This window comes from Nesoenas mayeri (genome assembly GCF_963082525.1).
Source record: "Nesoenas mayeri genome assembly, chromosome: 2".
In the NCBI taxonomy this organism is placed as follows: Eukaryota; Metazoa; Chordata; class Aves; order Columbiformes; family Columbidae; genus Nesoenas; species Nesoenas mayeri.
Window position 1 is genome coordinate 50,192,376 of NC_137543.1, and position 17,792 is coordinate 50,210,167.

The 17,792-nt window shown below is 42.5% G+C and overlaps 2 protein-coding genes across 3 annotated transcripts in view; one reads left to right on the forward strand and one right to left on the reverse strand.

Annotated features, from left to right (window-relative positions):
* LAMA3 (laminin subunit alpha 3) overlaps positions 1-2,454 on the reverse strand; it is a gene marked incomplete at both ends in the record, with an annotated part of 116,709 nt that extends 114,255 nt beyond the window's left edge. Inside the window, one exon of the mRNA XM_080340023.1 lies at positions 2,197-2,454. Within this exon, the coding sequence (XP_080196149.1) occupies positions 2,197-2,454 (258 nt within the window). The remainder of the gene's footprint in view (positions 1-2,196) is intronic.
* Positions 2,455-14,675: 12,221 nt separating this feature from the next.
* ANKRD29 (ankyrin repeat domain 29) overlaps positions 14,676-17,792 on the forward strand; it is a gene marked incomplete at its 3' end in the record, with an annotated part of 29,013 nt that continues 25,896 nt past the window's right edge. For both annotated transcript variants that reach the window (XM_080339307.1, XM_080339308.1), the window contains exon 1: positions 14,676-14,929. In XM_080339307.1, coding sequence (XP_080195433.1) covers positions 14,909-14,929 — 21 coding nt within the window. In that variant the 5' untranslated portion in view covers positions 14,676-14,908. The remainder of the gene's footprint in view (positions 14,930-17,792) is intronic.

The following is a 17,792-nucleotide window of genomic DNA, read 5'->3' on the forward strand; positions in this document are numbered from 1 at the left end:
TGTTAAAACTGGAGAGAGACACTGCTGTACCCACACTTACACAAATGCTGTAAGAGGCACAACATGCTTCCTTGTGCCTTGAGCTATCAATAGTCCTTCTGGGAACATGAACCATAACTGCCCTCTAACCTAGGACCTGTAAGGCAAATATTTAACAAGAGGAACTCCCCCCCCTTTCCAGCCTCTTCCTACATACAGCAAACCTTCATTTCAAGTTGGATGTTAGTATACTAAGGGAATAATTACCAAAAACATCGGTGGTAATGTGCATCACACAGCAGGCTTCGTTCTGCTTGCTTGACATGTTTATCTGATGTTTTCTTTGGCTGACTTTTTTTATATTGTGATTTCTGATGGTCAAAGACATGTTAGTATGAGATTCCACTGCAGCAGTGGGCTATAGTGTGTTGCTGAGAGATTATTTGGCTTGCTGTTCACCTGATGGCACAGTTGTTTCAGGTAACTTTAAACATGGGTGTTGAATTCAATATGGAAGAATGGATGCCTGAACTTCAGAGGTGTGTTAGAAACACAGGACCAAGCGGTTTCCTGATCATCATAAGCTTTTTTTCTAACCTTAGTTTAAACATGTAATACTTGTGATCCAGTTTTCCTATTAGTTAAACTGTGTTATACTCAGCCTGTGAGCATCTCCAAAGCGCTTTGAGCTTTTTATGATGGATGACACTACACAGATGTGAGGTAAACCGAGATTTTGTGGTGAGGCAGGGAGGCATGGCAGAGAGGAGTTCAGGGCAGGGCACACTGCTGGCTGTGCCTGCCTGATGAACTGCGAGGGGAGGCTGCGTGATGGTGCATGCTCCCTTCTGGCACACGACAAAGACTATATATGCTGCAACTTCTTAGTCCTCTCTCCCTCTCTTGAGCAACTGTCCTCATTAAAAAATGATAATAAAACCTGTCTTATCTATTGCAACCTCTTCTGAAGCCAGATATAAGGAGTTATTTTACTATTAAAACATACAAACACCTCATAAGACTTTGAAACACTAACCTTTCTTCAAAGATGCTAAAAATTTAATTGCATTCTTTCTGTATTGCCTGGAGTCAGATAGCGGACCTTAAAGCTTTTGAAATCCCTTTCAAATTGCAGTTTCGTTCTGTCTATCTTCTCCTCCCACCAAGAGAGAATACAAATAAAATAGCTTTGGAAAGTCCGAAGCTTTAGGAAAGTCCCCCTTTAACAAAGTTTTGATCAAACCAATACTGAACATCCATCGCAGTACATCACTGAGTTTGGTGTATTTGTTACTCCTTCTTTACTCCCTAACAGACAAGTTAATACAAGTTCCTACCAACGGAAACATGTATTTCCATTAACTCTTTTCTAGAAGTTTTGTCATTTATTGTTGTCTTTCTTGTGATTGGCACAAAATATCTCTAATAATCTTATGCTACGCCAGGGGAGACTGTCATCATCCTCACTGCCCTGTGTGCTCATACCCTTCATGAGACTTCCAAGGAATCTCTGGCTTTCTCCCACAAGCAATGCAAGGTATAGACAATGAACCTCACGTGTAGTGCCTGTAAAGTACCGCAAACCCCCCTGACTAACCCCGCACCTCTCTTCACACCACCCGCTGGGAAGAGGCCAGATCTCCAGTGAAGAGGCCACTAGTGCAGTACGTCCCCATCCATTCCCAAGTCTCACTGCTTTCCCCTCAGCAGCATCCCGCTGCTCACCGCAAACCATGGGCCAAACGGTGAGGCCACAAAATCCCGCTCGGCTACCCTCTAAGCCACCTCCGGACGCCCGGCGGGGCGAGGGGCTCTCGCATTCCCGGGAGCAGCCGCAGCACCGTGGGCACCGGGGCTAGGGGGGTCTCCGCGGGGTCGGCGGTCTCCAGAGGATGCCGGGACACCTGCAGGCAGAGGCGAGGGCAGAAGCGCCGCTGCCCTCCTCCACCCTCCCCAGTGCTTCCCTGCGTGGGGTGCGGCTGACCCACGCTCCCCTCCCCTGCCCGGGACACACTCTCAGCCAGGAGAAAGCCCTAGAGAAAACGAGACCACGCACGCCAGGATAATGCCAGCGCCTCCAGAGAGGAAAGGACTACCCAAAAGGGACACCCCCACACACACTGCGCTCCGCAGCGCGGGGAGGCGGTGCAGGATGGGGAGCGGAGTGCGAGGGGAAGGGGGTCCCGGCACCGTGACCCCACACAGCAGCCCGGTTACCTGGATGGCGCGGCCCAGGGGGGCGGCGGCCGGCCCCCCCACCAGCTTGCAGTACAGCTCCGGCCGCCCGCCGCCGCCCGCCGCCTCCCCGCAGGTGGCTGTTGCCCAGATGCTGGCTGCCGCGGCCAGGTTGAAGTAGGGCGGGTGGAGGCTGAGCCCCATCCCGCGGGAGACGGGCGGCTCTGGCTGCGCGGAGCAGAGGCTGAGAAGCGGCAGGAGGAGCGCCCGAAGGAGCAGGGAGCCCGGCGCCGCAGCCATCCTGCGCCGGGCTCTGCCCTCGCCGCCCCCAGGGCGGCTCTATAGCTGCGGTGGGCGGGCGGGCAGGGTGAGGAGGAGGCAGGGGGGCTGCCCGCGCTCTGCCCGCGCCTCCCCGCCTGCCGTGCGCCGACCGGGGCGGGGCGGGGCGGGACGGGACGGGACGCGGCCCCGGTGCGGGTCGCTGGGCGGAGCGAATCGAGTCCCCCAGGGCGTGCGGGACAGAGCGGGGGAAGGGAAGGGTCTCCGGAGCAGTGGGGTTGAGGCAGGTGTGTGCCCTCACGCCCGGTGCCGCGGGCATGCTGAGAGGTGACACCTCCCAACTCACCAACCCACGGCTTAGCTGAAGCTTTCTGATCCCCCCCCCTCAGAGGTATGCGACTCGGTCATTTTAACGGACTGTGAAGGAATCTCAGAGCATCCATCCTCATAAGCGATAACCTGTCGTGTCACATACAGACAGTAAAATTAAGGTTTTCCGGCGTCCTCTTCGCACAGGGCTGCCTCCACACAAGACAGACCCTGCTTCTACCTGCGGGTCTTTGGGAAGACACCCTGCGCCAGCGTGCTGCAGAAATCCCAACTCCTCTTGCCATTTTCAGTGCTCTGAGGCTGCTGGAAACCGCACAGCCCAGGCCACCCTGCTACAATGCACAGCCAACCCTCTGGGGTGCTTGTGCAAAGGGTGCTCCTGCTCATCCCAGGCAGACAATGAACCTTCTGTCTTTTTGAAGGTATTTGGCACAGGCTTTGGATAATACAGAAGCTGGAGGGGAGGTTAGGGAGGGAGAGGAGGCTTAAGAACTAGGTCTTCTGTATCAGGAGTTGCACCACTTAATGGCATTGCTATCCTAAGTTTCATATCTATTCACATTTCCAAGCCCACATGCTCTCACACATCCAGTTCTCTCAATAAAATTTGCAGGATTCCGATGCAAAGATATGGTTAGATACACATTCCTCTAATGTTTTAATAATGATTTATATGAGTAGCAAAGTATTTCATAACTTCATGAGGACTTTGCTACATGCCACGCAGCACTAGCAAGGGAGATCCCTGGTATACTCTTTCAGGAAGCACTAGTGACAAGCTACTGATTCTGTCTGCTAGAAAGCATCATCGCCCTTGGTTTTGTGCCACTAGGGGTTTAACACGCCACGGAGACATATCTGTAGGAGACAATTTTTGTGTTCTTTGTAGAAAAGTTGGCTTTTATAAATGTAGCATGCTGCCAATTTAAATATATCAGATTTGGCTATTCTATCTATAAATGTCTCTAATTTCTAGCACAACTTAAAAATATTCTCCTTTTCCAACCATGACATTGTGGAAAGGAAGTTATCTTATTGCACATGTCCATCATGTCACTTCCTGCAATAGTTTATACTTCATAAAACCTATGAGAGGCTTGAACACATGCAAGTAACATCATCTTCAAATGTTCCATTAAACAAAACGCCCCATTATCAGGTATGATATCCACTGGTCTTTGCAACCTATTTCTTAAAAACTTGTTAAATCGTAAGGCACTTGGAGTATGTAAGTTTTTACAAATGGAGATCTGGAAGTATCTGGTGTAAGTGGCCTTTAAGTCTACAACAAGAAAACTCCTACAAAGATGTGTTGTCTATTAACTTGCTGAGTTAACAAATGCCTAAACTTAGAATTTGTAATGGACAGCTAAACCCTGTGTCTATTAGAATCTACTCCAAATTCTCTTCAACTGCACTTGCGTAGTGTAATACCTGATATGTTTTTCTGTCATAGTTTTGTGGGCAGTTCGGGTAAGGAATCCAGCTTCAGGAGATCCTTTGCAATCTCACATTAAAAAGAAGATTCTTGTAAGCTGTCTGGTAGGTTGCACAGCACAAAAGGCAGAGGTGTCCTTTCTCAGACAGGAAGCATCAGTTAATTTATTGGGAAGTGGCTTATTTGAGCAAGAACCTAATCCTTTAGTAAAATAATGGCATGTTCTTGGATCTGGTTTCCTGGAGTTAAAAAACCCAATGTAACTTTGCAAACATTCAGAAAATTAATCAATCAGATGGAAAAGGAGAGGAAGCAATCCTGTTCCCTTCCTCATAAAATCATCTGCTTTTTGCTCAATTTATAGCTATATTTTAAAATATTTTGTTGGACTTCTGGATGATTTTTCTGTCCTTTTGCTAAACCCTTATGCCAATCAAGCCTTTCTTTTATTCATTGTGCTTTCTAGAAATGAAGACTAAATTGTCACCTTTTAGATTTTCTTACCCATAGTAGCATATAAGATATATCATGCATTGTTCTCACACTCATGCGATATATATGTTCTCAGACCCACATCACCTTCCACTGTACAGTTATATATAACAATGTACAAGCAATGCCCAGGAAAAATGGCCACTATATGAATTCATTTGAGTGTGTCTTTATATTACAAGAGCTTCACTGCCCATCAAGTTTAGATTTTCCATGGACTCAGCCATTTTCATTATCTGCATGAGTATCAGTCAGTAGTTAAGTAGCATACATGAAATTAAAAGCCCTGTAAACCCAAAGCACTTGAATACAGATTCACTGGCTTCTCTCTGGCTGAGCAGATGGAAAATAGGTAAACAGTTAACTTCAGACTGAGTCATAAAATCAACATATACAGAGGATAAAGCAGGTAAAGGAAAAGGAAATGATAGATGAAGAAAATATTCAGTCACAATCTGTACACGCTACCTGAAAGCAATAAAACTTCAGGAGGGCAAAATTTCAAGACTGGGAGGGGAAGGATAAAAATTTTAAAGCATAATGTACCCGTGCAGATGCTAACATACAGGTGTTTAATTTCAGCTATTTGAAGGCTGAAGGGCACTCACACTGAAGTGAAGTTGGTATGATGGTGCTTACACTGGACTGGAAATTGGTCTTAGATGGTAGTTGTAGTCCTTTCATTGACTTTCCTGACATATTGTTTAATCTGTGTGGCTAAAAGCATTAATTGGCTAGGAACAAATGGAAAAGATGGAACAAAAGAGCAAATTCATTGAAATACTCAAATGGCAATCTGTGGAAGTCATTGTGTACTATGTGCTCAAGTGCAATCCTAACTTTTCTCTGGTTCCTAGGTCACAAGTCAAGGCATTGGTTTGAAGGTCCACATGAAGGAAGTTAATAACACCCGTGTGGTCCTAGCAGCTGGGTGTCCTTATACCAGCTTATACCAGCAAATTCGATATGAAGTTTGATATTGTAGGAGGCCTCAGCAAAAGGATCGTGGAGTGAAAAGAAAGGTTCAAGGTAACATCTCCTTAGAAGGATGAATGCATACAGTTATGAACACGTTGGGTAGATTATTTCTATTATTAGATAAACTTTTCCTTTTTCAGGTCCAGTTTTGTAAATTCTCAGTTCTGTTTTTAACAGGTTTATGGGATACATAAATATTTGGTACAGTTTTCCTGAGAAGTCTGCAGGATTTGTTTCTAAAGTAATTTGTACTATTTCTCTTATTATCACTGTTTATTTCTAAGAGTATCTCCCAAAATAAAAAGTAACTTAAAGAACATTCTTTATACACTAGCTTTAGTAAAATAGGCCTGTATTTTTTGTAAACATTATAGAATCAAGAAACAGCCCATGGAGTTGGTTATGCTGCAGTTAAGCAAGGGAAATGTAAATGATAGGCCAGATGGAAAATCTTTTGGTTTATAGACTGCTTTATCAAAATTGTTGCTGATGATTTAAACACATTTTATTGACCAAGAAAAATTTTAATTTACTAACAGTGCGTGATTGTAAGACAATTTATTTGCAGGATATTTATGATTTCTGTCTTTTTTTCAGAAATGAAAGAAGTAAATTAATTATGATCTTATACTATGAAAAGCTAACCTTTAGTTAAATTGTTTTGAAGTTTTGGTATTTCATAAATTTCACCAGTATAGTCACAAGGCAAACTTCAAGACTTTTTAGTCTAGTAGAAGTAGCAATTTTAGGTGTTACAAAAGATACACAATATTTTAGAAAAGTAATAATATGCTGGAAAGATCCTATAATTTCAGCAATAACTGGAAGAGTACTCGATACAGTCTTCCTATTGTTTTCATGATTTAAACTCAGGCATATCTTAACTGACTGCTCTGCTTCTTCTATAATGAAATAAATGCATAAAGATAAACTGTTTAAAGATATACGGACTTGCAGTAACTCTGGAAAAGACAGACCAACCATTAATTTCTTCCACTCATCAGAGCATCATTCTCTGCACAGGCACCCATCACAGTCTCAACTCAATATGAACATTTAAAGCTTCAGCCCAAAGCTCTGTCACCTATGTGAAAGGAATAATTGACAGCATTTATTAATCACATGGGCCAGTCATTGGGAGGAACCTATTTCTGGATTCCTAAAATCTGTTCCCAATACTTAAGTGGAAGCAGGTTGAGGACAGTGATGAAGGCAGAGTGGTCAGTTGTCCCAGGAAAAGCTCTCACGGGAAGCTCTGTCTTTGACTGGATCTCATGGAAGCTGGTCAAAATGGGTTACTGTGTCCCATAGAGGTTTGTGTTACACAGCTCAAACTCCAATTATTAAGCAAAGCAGACCTCTGCTGCATCTCACAGAGCAAGGCAGAAATAGCACATATTTTTCCCAAGGGCAGTGCTGTTTAAGGGATAGGAACTTGTAGCTGTTACACTTTTCCATGAAGTACTGGGAATGAAATGTATGTCTTATGCTGGGTGCATGAGAGACCTTGTATTGCCTACTTATGGAGACAGACTTAACAATGGATGTTTGCAAAAGGGCCATAAAGTGAATTTGCGGTTTCTTTACAGTACACAACTTTCTGAAATGTATACAGCAGATTATTTGTTTCCCTGGCACAAAGAAGGACTGTAGTTAAGAAGCCTGAGCCATACTCAGTGGAGACAACAAGCAGAGAAGAGCACTGTGCAGCTAGAGGTTGGCATTGGGACTGAATGAGAGGTAAAGTTCCAATATGTCACATGGAATATGTGCTGATGATATTTGTGTTTCAGACAAAGGCAGCATCGAGCCCAAACCCTCTAAGAGCTTGCTATTGGATCTTGGAAAAAAATGTTCAGTTTCCCTTACCTAGGCATTACCATCAATATAACAGAGATACAAGTATGACTTAAAAATATATATATAATTACATTAAAAGTTCAGTATACAAGTGCAGTTGAAGACTATAGAGTTTCTGGTAACTGTAAATTTGACAATCACTCAATCTATTAGATTAATTTTATCTGAATTTTGCAATATTCCATTTTCAAATTAAATTAGGTTCTACAACAAACAAATCAACAAAACCAGATAAGTGTCTCCCAAAGCCTGAAAGCCTCATAAAAGATGGTGCAAATTTATTGGGAAGGCATTACAGCATGAATTAATCAGACGCAATCCTATTAATTAATGGGAGTTGTCATTGTATGGTAGGACTTTCTGATTTCAGTGCTTTGAGTATCAGATCTTCCTAAAGTTACGTTATTATTTGTCCATAGAGTACCAGCAAGAATAATGTTTTGGCTTGAAATGAACAGCATATTTTTCATTCATAAATATTAATATTTATTATCAAATATAATATATGTTGTATATATTTTAATAATGATGAAGTTAGGGGATTACATACCATCTCAGCAGCAAGGCTGTGAGGCACCTAGTGTGTGTGTGTGCCTATGCATTTTCACAGTGACACATTGATGGATGTGTACTGGCACTTCCATGATTTAAAACTCCTCATACATAAAAGTGAATGCTGAAAGTAAAATGACAGTTCACCGAACTAATTTAGAAGCGCCTCTCAAATTTGTCACTATTCCTCTTTTTAAGAGTAATTGTCTAAAAATATATTGAAAGATATTTGAAATAACAATAATATATTGCGCTCAAATTAATGTTCACCTCATAATGTCACCGGTCAGCCTCACCTCTGTCCCTGGGAAAGTAATGGAACAACTTATCCTTGGTGCTATCTCAAGGCATATCAAGGATAGGAAGGTTATTAGGGGCAGTCAGCATGGCTTTACCAAGGGTAAGTCATGCTTGACCAACCTCATAGCCTTTTATGAGAATGTTACAAGGTGGATGGATGATGGCAGAGCCGTGGATGTGGTCTACCTTGACTTCAGTAAAGCCTTTGACACAGTCTCCCACAGCATCCTAGTTGCTAAGTTGCAGAGGTGTGGTCTAGACAATAGAGTAGTGAGGTGGGTTACAAACTGGCTTAAGGAGAGAAGCCAGAGAGTGGTAGTCAATGGTGTGGAGTCTAGTTGGAGACCAGTATCTAGTGGAGTACCTCAGGGGTCAGTACTGGGGCCAGTATTATTCAATATATTCATTAACGACTTAGACGAGGGAATAGAGTGTACTATCAGCAAGTTTGCTGATGACACTAAGCTGGGAGGAGTGGCTGACACGCCAGAAGGCTGTGCTGCCATCCAGCGAGACCTAGACAGGCTGGAGAGTTGGGCGGGGAATAACCTAATGAAATTTAACAAGGAAAAGTGTAGAGTCCTGCATCTGGGCAGGAACAACCCCAGGTTCCAGTATCGGTTGGGAAATTACATATTAGAGAGCAGTGTAGGGGAAAGGGACCTGGGGATCCTGGTGGACAACAGGATGACCATGAGCCAGCACTGTGCCCTTGTGGCCAGGAAGGCCAATGGCATCCTGGGATGTATTAGAAGGGGGGTGGTTAGTAGATCGAGAGAGGTCCTCCTTCCCCTCTACTCTGCCCTGGTGAGACCCCATCTGGAATATTGTGTCCAGTTCTGGGCCCCTCAGTTCAAGAAGGACAAGGAACTGCTGGAGAGGGTCCAGCGTAGGGCAACCAAGATGATTAAGGGAGTGGAGCATCTCCCTTATGAGGAAAGGCTGAGGGAGCTGGGTCTCTTTAGTTTGGAGAAGAGGAGATTGAGGGGTGACCTTATTAATGTTTATAAATATATTAAAGGTGAGTGCCATGAGGATGGAGCTAGGCTCTTCTCGTTGGCAAACAATGATAGGACAAGGGGCAATGGGATCAAGCTGGAACACAAGAGGTTCCACTTAAATTTGAGAAAAAACTTCTTCTCAGTAAGGGTGACAGAGCACTGGAACAGGCTGCCCAGGGGGGTTGTGGAGTCTCCTTCTCTGGAGACATTCAAGACCCACCTGGACATGTTCCTGTGCAACCTCACTTAGGCGTTCCTGCTCCAGCAGGGGGATTGGACTAGATGATCTTTTGAGGTCCCTTCCAATCCAGAACATACTGTGATACTGTGATACTGTGATACAAGGACCTGAAGGACCATTGTACCCATTTCATGGTTTTGTTGGTTGTTTCTTTGCTTGGTTTTGGGGTGGTTTTTTTTGTTATTGGTTTGGTTTGTGGTTTGGTTTGTTGTTTGGTTTTGTTTTTTTCAATTCAGATTGGCTGTCATTCAGACCTAGGACATGAATACCCATATGCAGCTTCAGTCCACTAAGTCTGCTCCTGGAGAAATTAGAGTTAAATTTAAAAATACATCCAGTTTGCATAGTACAAGATCACAATGAGAACAGCACAATAATGGGAGATGATGGGGAGATTCATTTCACAAGCATGCTCCTGATCCAGGCTGAAACACTAATGCAGACATCCCCAGAGAGATCAGCGTGAACTGATTTAGCTAGCCAAGCAGTTGGGCTTGTTGGTTCGCTCAGATGTCCATGCTGGCACAGCAGAACTCCTGGTGGTGTCCAAGCTGGCCAGCTCAGTTTGCTGTACAGCACATTACAGGCTTTAGCCAAGATCAAGAGTGATTTTAGAAGCATAGAGGGTCCAAAGATCAGGGAAAGAGAAAGAGAAAGAAGTCTTGTTGTGTGCTGATACTGAATCTCACTGGTGAAAACTGATGTGTAAAAACTGTAGTCTGCTGCTTGGAAAAGTGTAGTTTGTCCTGGGTGTCTGCGTTTTGAGTTACACAGCAAGAAAAGGTAAGGAAGCCAAAGTGACAGTCCATTTTTGAAGATTTTGCCACAAAAGGCTTGCCAAGCCCAAACAAGGGGTCACAGGCAAAAACACACAGCAGTCCTCCAAAAAGCAATGATGAAGAATTTTTAAATGATACAGAGAGAATTAGAGTAGTAAAGAGGATTTATACCTTAATAAAATGGAAATTAAATTTGCTCTTAACAGTAACTGGGGACATTACTATCGTCTGAGTAAAATTAGGCTTCAAAATTTTTAACTGAAACTGCTGAAGAGTGCTCTAGTTTGCATTTCAAATTGCCTTTTGCTTTTAATCTTTCAATAAAGTAATTTATTTCTGGAAAAGCATTCAAACCTATTTACATTTTTTGAATATTTAAATAACTAAATGTTCATAGAAGCAAATGTCCCAGGACAGAAGGCAATGCAGATACAGCTGAAATCAATAACATAATAGTAAGGTCTCCAGCTTCTGTAAATCTTTAGGGGGAAAAAAAAAAAGTTACAGGCAGAGGATCAAAGTCAGAGGCTCCCATCAATGGTCTTCATACAGGTGATATTGGTAGCAGAGGCATCAACAGTAGGGACACACAGCCATATGGGAAATGAGAAAAGTTAGTGCAGAAACATGTTTGTCAATGTAATATCTCCTGAGTTACACAAATGCGGAGTGTGACACACCCTACAGTAAAGAGTTCTGGAGCCTAGAAGGTGGCAGTCAAATTTAGCCATCAGCTTTAGAGATGGGGGCAGAATCCCATGTCAGAGCTCACTGAAGTTACAAAACATATACTAACTACCATACTCTGCTGAAACATGCTTTTCGGTTTACATACACAGCAAGCAAACTTATATTGCTCTTCACTGACATTTCTAAAGGTGTATTTGCTTGTTGATTGTTATTTTTTAAAGCAAATAGAAATGAATGTATGCATTTGCATAAAAACTTGTAGAAGTTTGGATCAAGATCTCCAAATGAATATTTTGGCTAATCCAAAATTTCTGCCACTTCTTTTAGTTCTCCATATCTAGCTGTGCCTGAACTGTTCTGTCATAGGTGAGGTTTGTCTGTGACTTAGACAGAACAGTTGGATCAGCTTTTAAAGGCAATGGTTTCATTTGTTCCATCAATTAACTTTAGGTAGCCTTCAGATTTTTACAAAAGTACACGACTCAGGGTATTTGAAATAATCACTGATGAAATTAAGTGATAGACATGCAGCCTGCTGCCCTGCAGATTAATTCTGCCAAACAGATAACAAATCCCAATCAGTTCAAATATCTTGAAATCCTAAAAATCCTGCCAAGTATCAAAAATAGGAGAGATGCGGGTAGCGTAATCATGTAGCCCTAAAATACAGTATTTCCACTGCTAGTGGCAGGCACTCAGTTTGCAAGGCCTCAAGACTGAGGCTTGTCAGGCTTGCTCTGTTGACCTCCACTAAACTTCATTTTACATGGTTTAGCTATAACAGCAGTTTTTCTAATTGACCAAGTGTCTACGAGTGATTTATTTTACTTTCATTTACTTATGTGTAGTACTACCACAGCTTTACGACTCTTACATAACAATGTTGCATAGGGAAATGCAGACCTGCAGTGACTGAGAAGTGGTGACACAGGGTGCAGGGTACCTGAGAGTGGGCATGGTATGATAAGAGGTGGGACACAAACTTGGCACTGGTGACCCCACAGCTATAAATTAGTCACCAATAGTCAGGTACAGAGATGCAGACCTGGAGCTGGACAAAACTGGATTTAGGGAACAAAAGGAACTAAAAAAAGGTGTCTAACAAACATAAAAGCCACCATGTGTAGTAAGTTTGGTTAAAATGTAGAGCTGCAGAGCAGCAAAGAAATAACAAGATGTAAAGCTTGTTAGCAAATGTAAAAAATGACCCCATGCAGGTCCTGAAGGAAGGAAAAAGAAGCCATCCACGTGAACATGATGTTCCCTTCAGCGAGCAACTCCAGATGCTGACAGATCACTATAACATCCCAAACCATCACCACCAAAATGAAACCACCAACTTTAGGACCCAGTAGAGCAGGAGGAAAGTGAGGATAATATCAGGAAAAAGAGTAAAAACTAGGAAGTGTTTTTGAGTTTTTGACTGTAATATTATTAATTATGATTTTTTTTTTTCTGCATAGACTTATTTTTTCCTTTCTCTGCAGTAATTACATCTCCTCTAGTAATGATTCTTGGATTATACTGCTAAGATTCAGTTATACTAACTATAAATTATTGGTTTTATATGCGTGAGTGTGTTTCCTCTTTGCCCATAAACAAGATTTTGAGTACAACAGCAAACAGAGAGATATACCAAATGCTTTGTGGGATAAACTTTCAAAGGGTCACCAAAAAAGGATGTTCCTTATATATGTATTTCCCTATTCAACAGTTCTGACAAATTATTGCACCTGAATATGAAAACAGCAAAATCACTGGAGCCGTGTGCAATTGAAAATAGGTGCAGCCTCAGATTTTGTGGGCAAATTAAGAAAGACACTTCAGAATTTGTCCCTTGACATCTAAAATAAATACAGACCTCCCCAAAACCTCTACTGTGTTAGTCTCCTTTTTTTGTCCTTCATCCACAGAATGATTTGTTTTTACTTTGTCAGAAAATCAAACATTTTGGCTGATGAATGTGAAAAGAATGGTATGTTATTCACAATAGTTTGAATAAATACTAATACAGGGATTTTCCAGGGGTGAGGCAGGGAGTGTGTACAGATTAGTAACTTTTTCCTCTGTCCATGGGCAAGCATCACTGGATCTGATCAAGGATGACTCTTAACTATGTAATCTTTGAGAATTTATTCTTTATTTTGAAGTTTAAGAAAAAATCAGACTGGTCATCCATGTTTGTATGATCTCAGTAACTAAGGTGAGGTTCACACCAGACCATACATTCTGAGATAAGTTTAAGCTTTTAGCAGCTTTCATCTGCTTGCCTACAGTTTAGTTTACTGTATGCACATATGAATATTGCCCCAGGAAAAACAAATCTGCAGAAGATCCTCTACTTGCAGATTTGTAGAATAAACTATTAGAATCTCAGTGCCAGTATTTTCTCTCAATGCACATGCATAATTTTCCCATGAATGGGATTTATGTGTGCACATAAAAAGAAGAAAATCCCTAAGGGCTCAGTTTAAATCAACAATAGCAAAGAAATTCAGGAATCTCCCACCAGAGCATGCCCTGTTTTGCCTACTTTATATCACACAGACTTTGAATGAAATCTGCGGCAGCCAGGCAAAACAGGACATGCATTGGCTTTATGGTTGTTCATTTTCAAGGCTTAAAACTAAGCCCTTAAGAACTTACTGTCTTCCTAATGAGTGCACATCACCCATGGGAGATAGTGTTGATGATAGCTGGAGACAGGCAAGGTGAGGTGTGGTGCGATGCTGTGTGGGTACACTCACAACCATCTCTCCTGGTAGTTTTTTCCTAGATATGAAGGGAAAAGGCTGTGAAATAAAAAAGAGGTGCCATGGAGATGCCATCAGGTCTGTGAGGAGACCCGGGGCTGGAGTGGGAGTCGTTTCAGACCATTTTGGTGCCATTTCTGAGTGGCAGAGGCTCAACCTGTAGGTCTGAACCAGTGGCTGAGCAGTGCGGGTTCCCACCACGGTGTCTTGTTTTTTGGGAGGATGCTGCTGGTATGGGTGGCTGCCTTGGCCACTGATTAAAAATAGCAATAAAAAGAATAAAAATAAGAATAATAACAACAACTCTAACATCCCCTGTAAGCAGCTGTTGAAGGAGGAATGTTGTTTTTACAACTGATCTGGCACTTGACCCCAGTGTGGGGGAAGGACTGAGAGACATCAGACTATGAATCCTTAATATAAAACAAAGTCTCTTCGAACTGATCCTGGAATGCATATTGATTCCTGTATTTAAAAAGTTAAGCTAGGAGGAAGGGTAGACAGAGAGACAGGAATCCGTATTTTAAATAAATGGACAAGAGGAAAGGGATTGTTAGAATTAGATGAATGAAACATGTAAACTGAGGCAGGCATTGGGTAAGACTACAGATGTAAACCCTGAAGTACCCAACCAATGGGGAACAGGGGAGGGAATTTGCAGCCGTGATTTTGCGGGGAATATAGAGCAGGGGCTTTTTGTCCTATTCCAAGTGCCTACCTTTAGGTAGAATACCCGTTTTTGCAAAATTGTTAATAAAATATGCTTTGCTGAGAGATCCTGCCTGAGCCTCCTATATATTAGCAAAATGATCGTTTCCTACACCCCTCCAGGGGAAGAAAACAAAAAAAAAGCCCACAAAACAACAACAACGCACAAACAAACACAAAACATCCACACCTTTAAAGGGGCAAGGGGAATAATAGCCAGAAGCCCATGAGCACACAGCCGTGCAGGAGGGAGGCGCCGGCCCTGCGCCCCGCCCCGGCCCCGCGCAGCCCCGGGGCGCGGAGGCGTGCGGAACAGCGCGGAACCGAAGGGCGCGCAGGGGCGCGGAGCTGAGATGTGCAGGATGTCGTTCAAGGTGAGCCGGGAGCCGCGGAGAGGGGCGGGGGGAAACGAGTTTGGTCTCCTGCTTTGTGCTTGCTGTGCCGGCAGCCCCTGAAGTGCTCTGTCATATTATTGGATTTAGGGATTTCTGTATTTAAATACATATATACTGAGGAAAAACGAGGGTGTTTGAGGGCAAAAGGAATTAAAACAGGAGCGTCTTTCCTGGGCTATGGGGTGCCACGGGAGTGCTGTGATAGCAGCTGATGGACCAAAAGAATGGATGGTCGGTGTTACATAAACTGGGAGCGTCCCTGAATCCTTACGCCAGCTTTAGGGTGGCCGGCCTCAGTGCTGTGGGTTTTGGTGCAGTCGGGAGGCCCCTCCTCACTTTTCTGATGGTCTCTGCTAGTGCTGGTTGTGTAATAGTGAGGAGGCAGCGTTTATCTGTGCTCTTCACTTCAGACTGTAGTGGCCACTGAAACCAGGCTGGTTCCTTCCTTGTCTGTGATTTCTGTCACTTTTTGTGCTTCATCCATCCAAAACTGTGCAAGAATAGTCATTTTCAAAAGATCACCTAAATCAAGTTGTTTTGTTGTTTGGTTTTTTTTTTTAATCTGAGGACTGGATTAATAAAATAAATTGGCAAAGACAGGAGCAAGCAGCAGTTTACTGATGCTAATGGACAATATTTATGCTAGATATACATCTTCTCTGTTGTGCACTTTCTAGATGCTGTGCTTGCCCTTCTCTTATTGATCACCAGCTCTGTGCCAGTCCTTTGCCATGTTGCTTGTGTTGCATTGTTTTGTTTGATGGATTATTCCCTGTACTCACCCCTCACTTCTGTGAATTTGTCTCCCCTTCGGAGTGCTGCTGCTGTGGTGGTACCATGTTGGTTTGATAGTGGTGCAGCAGGTGGTTTCCACCTGCAGGTAAAGCCACTGATGTGACAGGGACCAGGTGGAATCTCTGTGTTCCTTTCCTTTTTGGTCCTTCATTGGCCTTGTACCTCCTTTCTTTTTTTTTTCCTCCTGTTCCTCCATTCTGTCTCCATGAGTTTTTCCCACTGTCATTTCTCACAAGCACCCACCCTAATGGATTCTAGCCCCATGTTCCTGGTGGTGCCAGCCCCTTCTTGCATTTTTCTTCTTTTTTTGGCCTCTTGTTTTTTTTATCTTATTCTTTAGGTCTATTTTTCTGTGCTGTTCCTATCAGCTCATTTTCTGTGCCCTATATCTCACTTCCTATTCCCTCAGGTACTGCTGGTTGAGGTAGCTCACTACCTGCTCCTTCTCCCTCTGGAGGAATGCAGCCCCAACCTCCCTCTGCTTTGTCTCTCTTTTCTGTGTCTTTTTGCTTGGTATTTTCTCTTTTCCCTCAGAAGACTGTGTACTTATCTTGGATTCATATAGTCTCTGCCACTGTCTATTCATGTTTTCCATCTTATTATCCTACCTGCCCGTGAGGAAGAATTCATCTTTCTCACTGTCTATAGACATGAATATCCTCTCTTCTCCTACCAGCTTTTGCTTGTCTAAGCTTACATTTACATCTTGAGCTACCTTTCTTTTTTATCAAGATCCTTTGTGTAGCATGTATTGCTATCTAATAAAGTCCTCTCACTATCCTCCAAAGTCCCACTAACGTTTTCCATTATATTAAGCTTGATCACGATTTCTAGTTCTTCTTCTTAAAACTTTTTACTCAGTTCCTCCTTTCCATTAGGACTGGTTTGGAGACTGAGAAAGAAAAGTGAACTTTCTTGTATTGTGACAGTACAAGGAACCAGCTGCCAGGCCAGTGTTCTTTTTCTTCTCTCTTTTCTTTCTCTTTGCCTATTGCCTCTTTTCTTTAATCTTCAAGATCTCTGTTCAAGAACTACGCTCTTCCTCCTCAGCTGTTACCCCACTGTGACCTGCTCCTTCTCTGCAAACAGCAAAGCAAACATGGGGCAGGGAGCAGGAGCTGCTAATCATAGCATTTAAATGATACTTTCCCCCCCAATATTCCTAAATTGACACATACAGATACATTATCACATTTTACTTATTTCTGTATTCCTGCACAGAAATGGTCTTGTCAGATTTATAAGATATATTTTCCTCTAGACAATTTTTTAATAAGTATTTTTCTTGATGTCAATGCAGCATGAATGTAAAGGCAACTTTTCATCTTTGGGCTCTTGTAAGAGTATATAAACAATTAAAATGAATAGCACAGCCAGAGTTTGAAATAATGCTTCAGAGCTTTTAATGAAATGGAGGAAATTACATCCTGAGATTTGCTGGTGCTGCAGCAAATGTCATAATGAAACGTGTCATTTTCACCAAAGCTATTAGCTAATCACTTTTGAACATTTACTGCATTCTCTTCCCTGACTGTCTGTGCTGAGGGTCAGTTGTTTATTTTAAGGAGTTTTTAGGATCAGACTAGCTTTATAATAAGAGTGACTTGAAAATCGTATCCAGTTAATCTCTTAAAATTCAGTATTACTTCTCCCTAAGAAGTATCTGATGAGGCAGGATTGAATTCATAACTGAACAACAGCAGTCAAGCCTTGTGTCATATCGTGTGATTTAAAACCCACTTATTGCTCAAAAAATATTGAATTAATCAGATTATTAATCCCAAAGTAGTATCTTGTACTTCGCCTACCAGTAATGTCAGTATTGCTGGTTCCACCTGAAAATGAAGAACATAGTGTTATAAATCCTTGTTTTGAAAGCAGAAGAGAAATTGCCACATTGTACTCCTTGAGGCTGTCCTTGTAGGGTGCCCAGATCATCTGAATTATTTTACACATTCCATTCATTTTAGCAGGTAAAATAGCTCAGATTTGTGTTAGTTTTTTTTTATCTAATCACTACATGGTTGATGGTCTGAGTGTGCTGTAT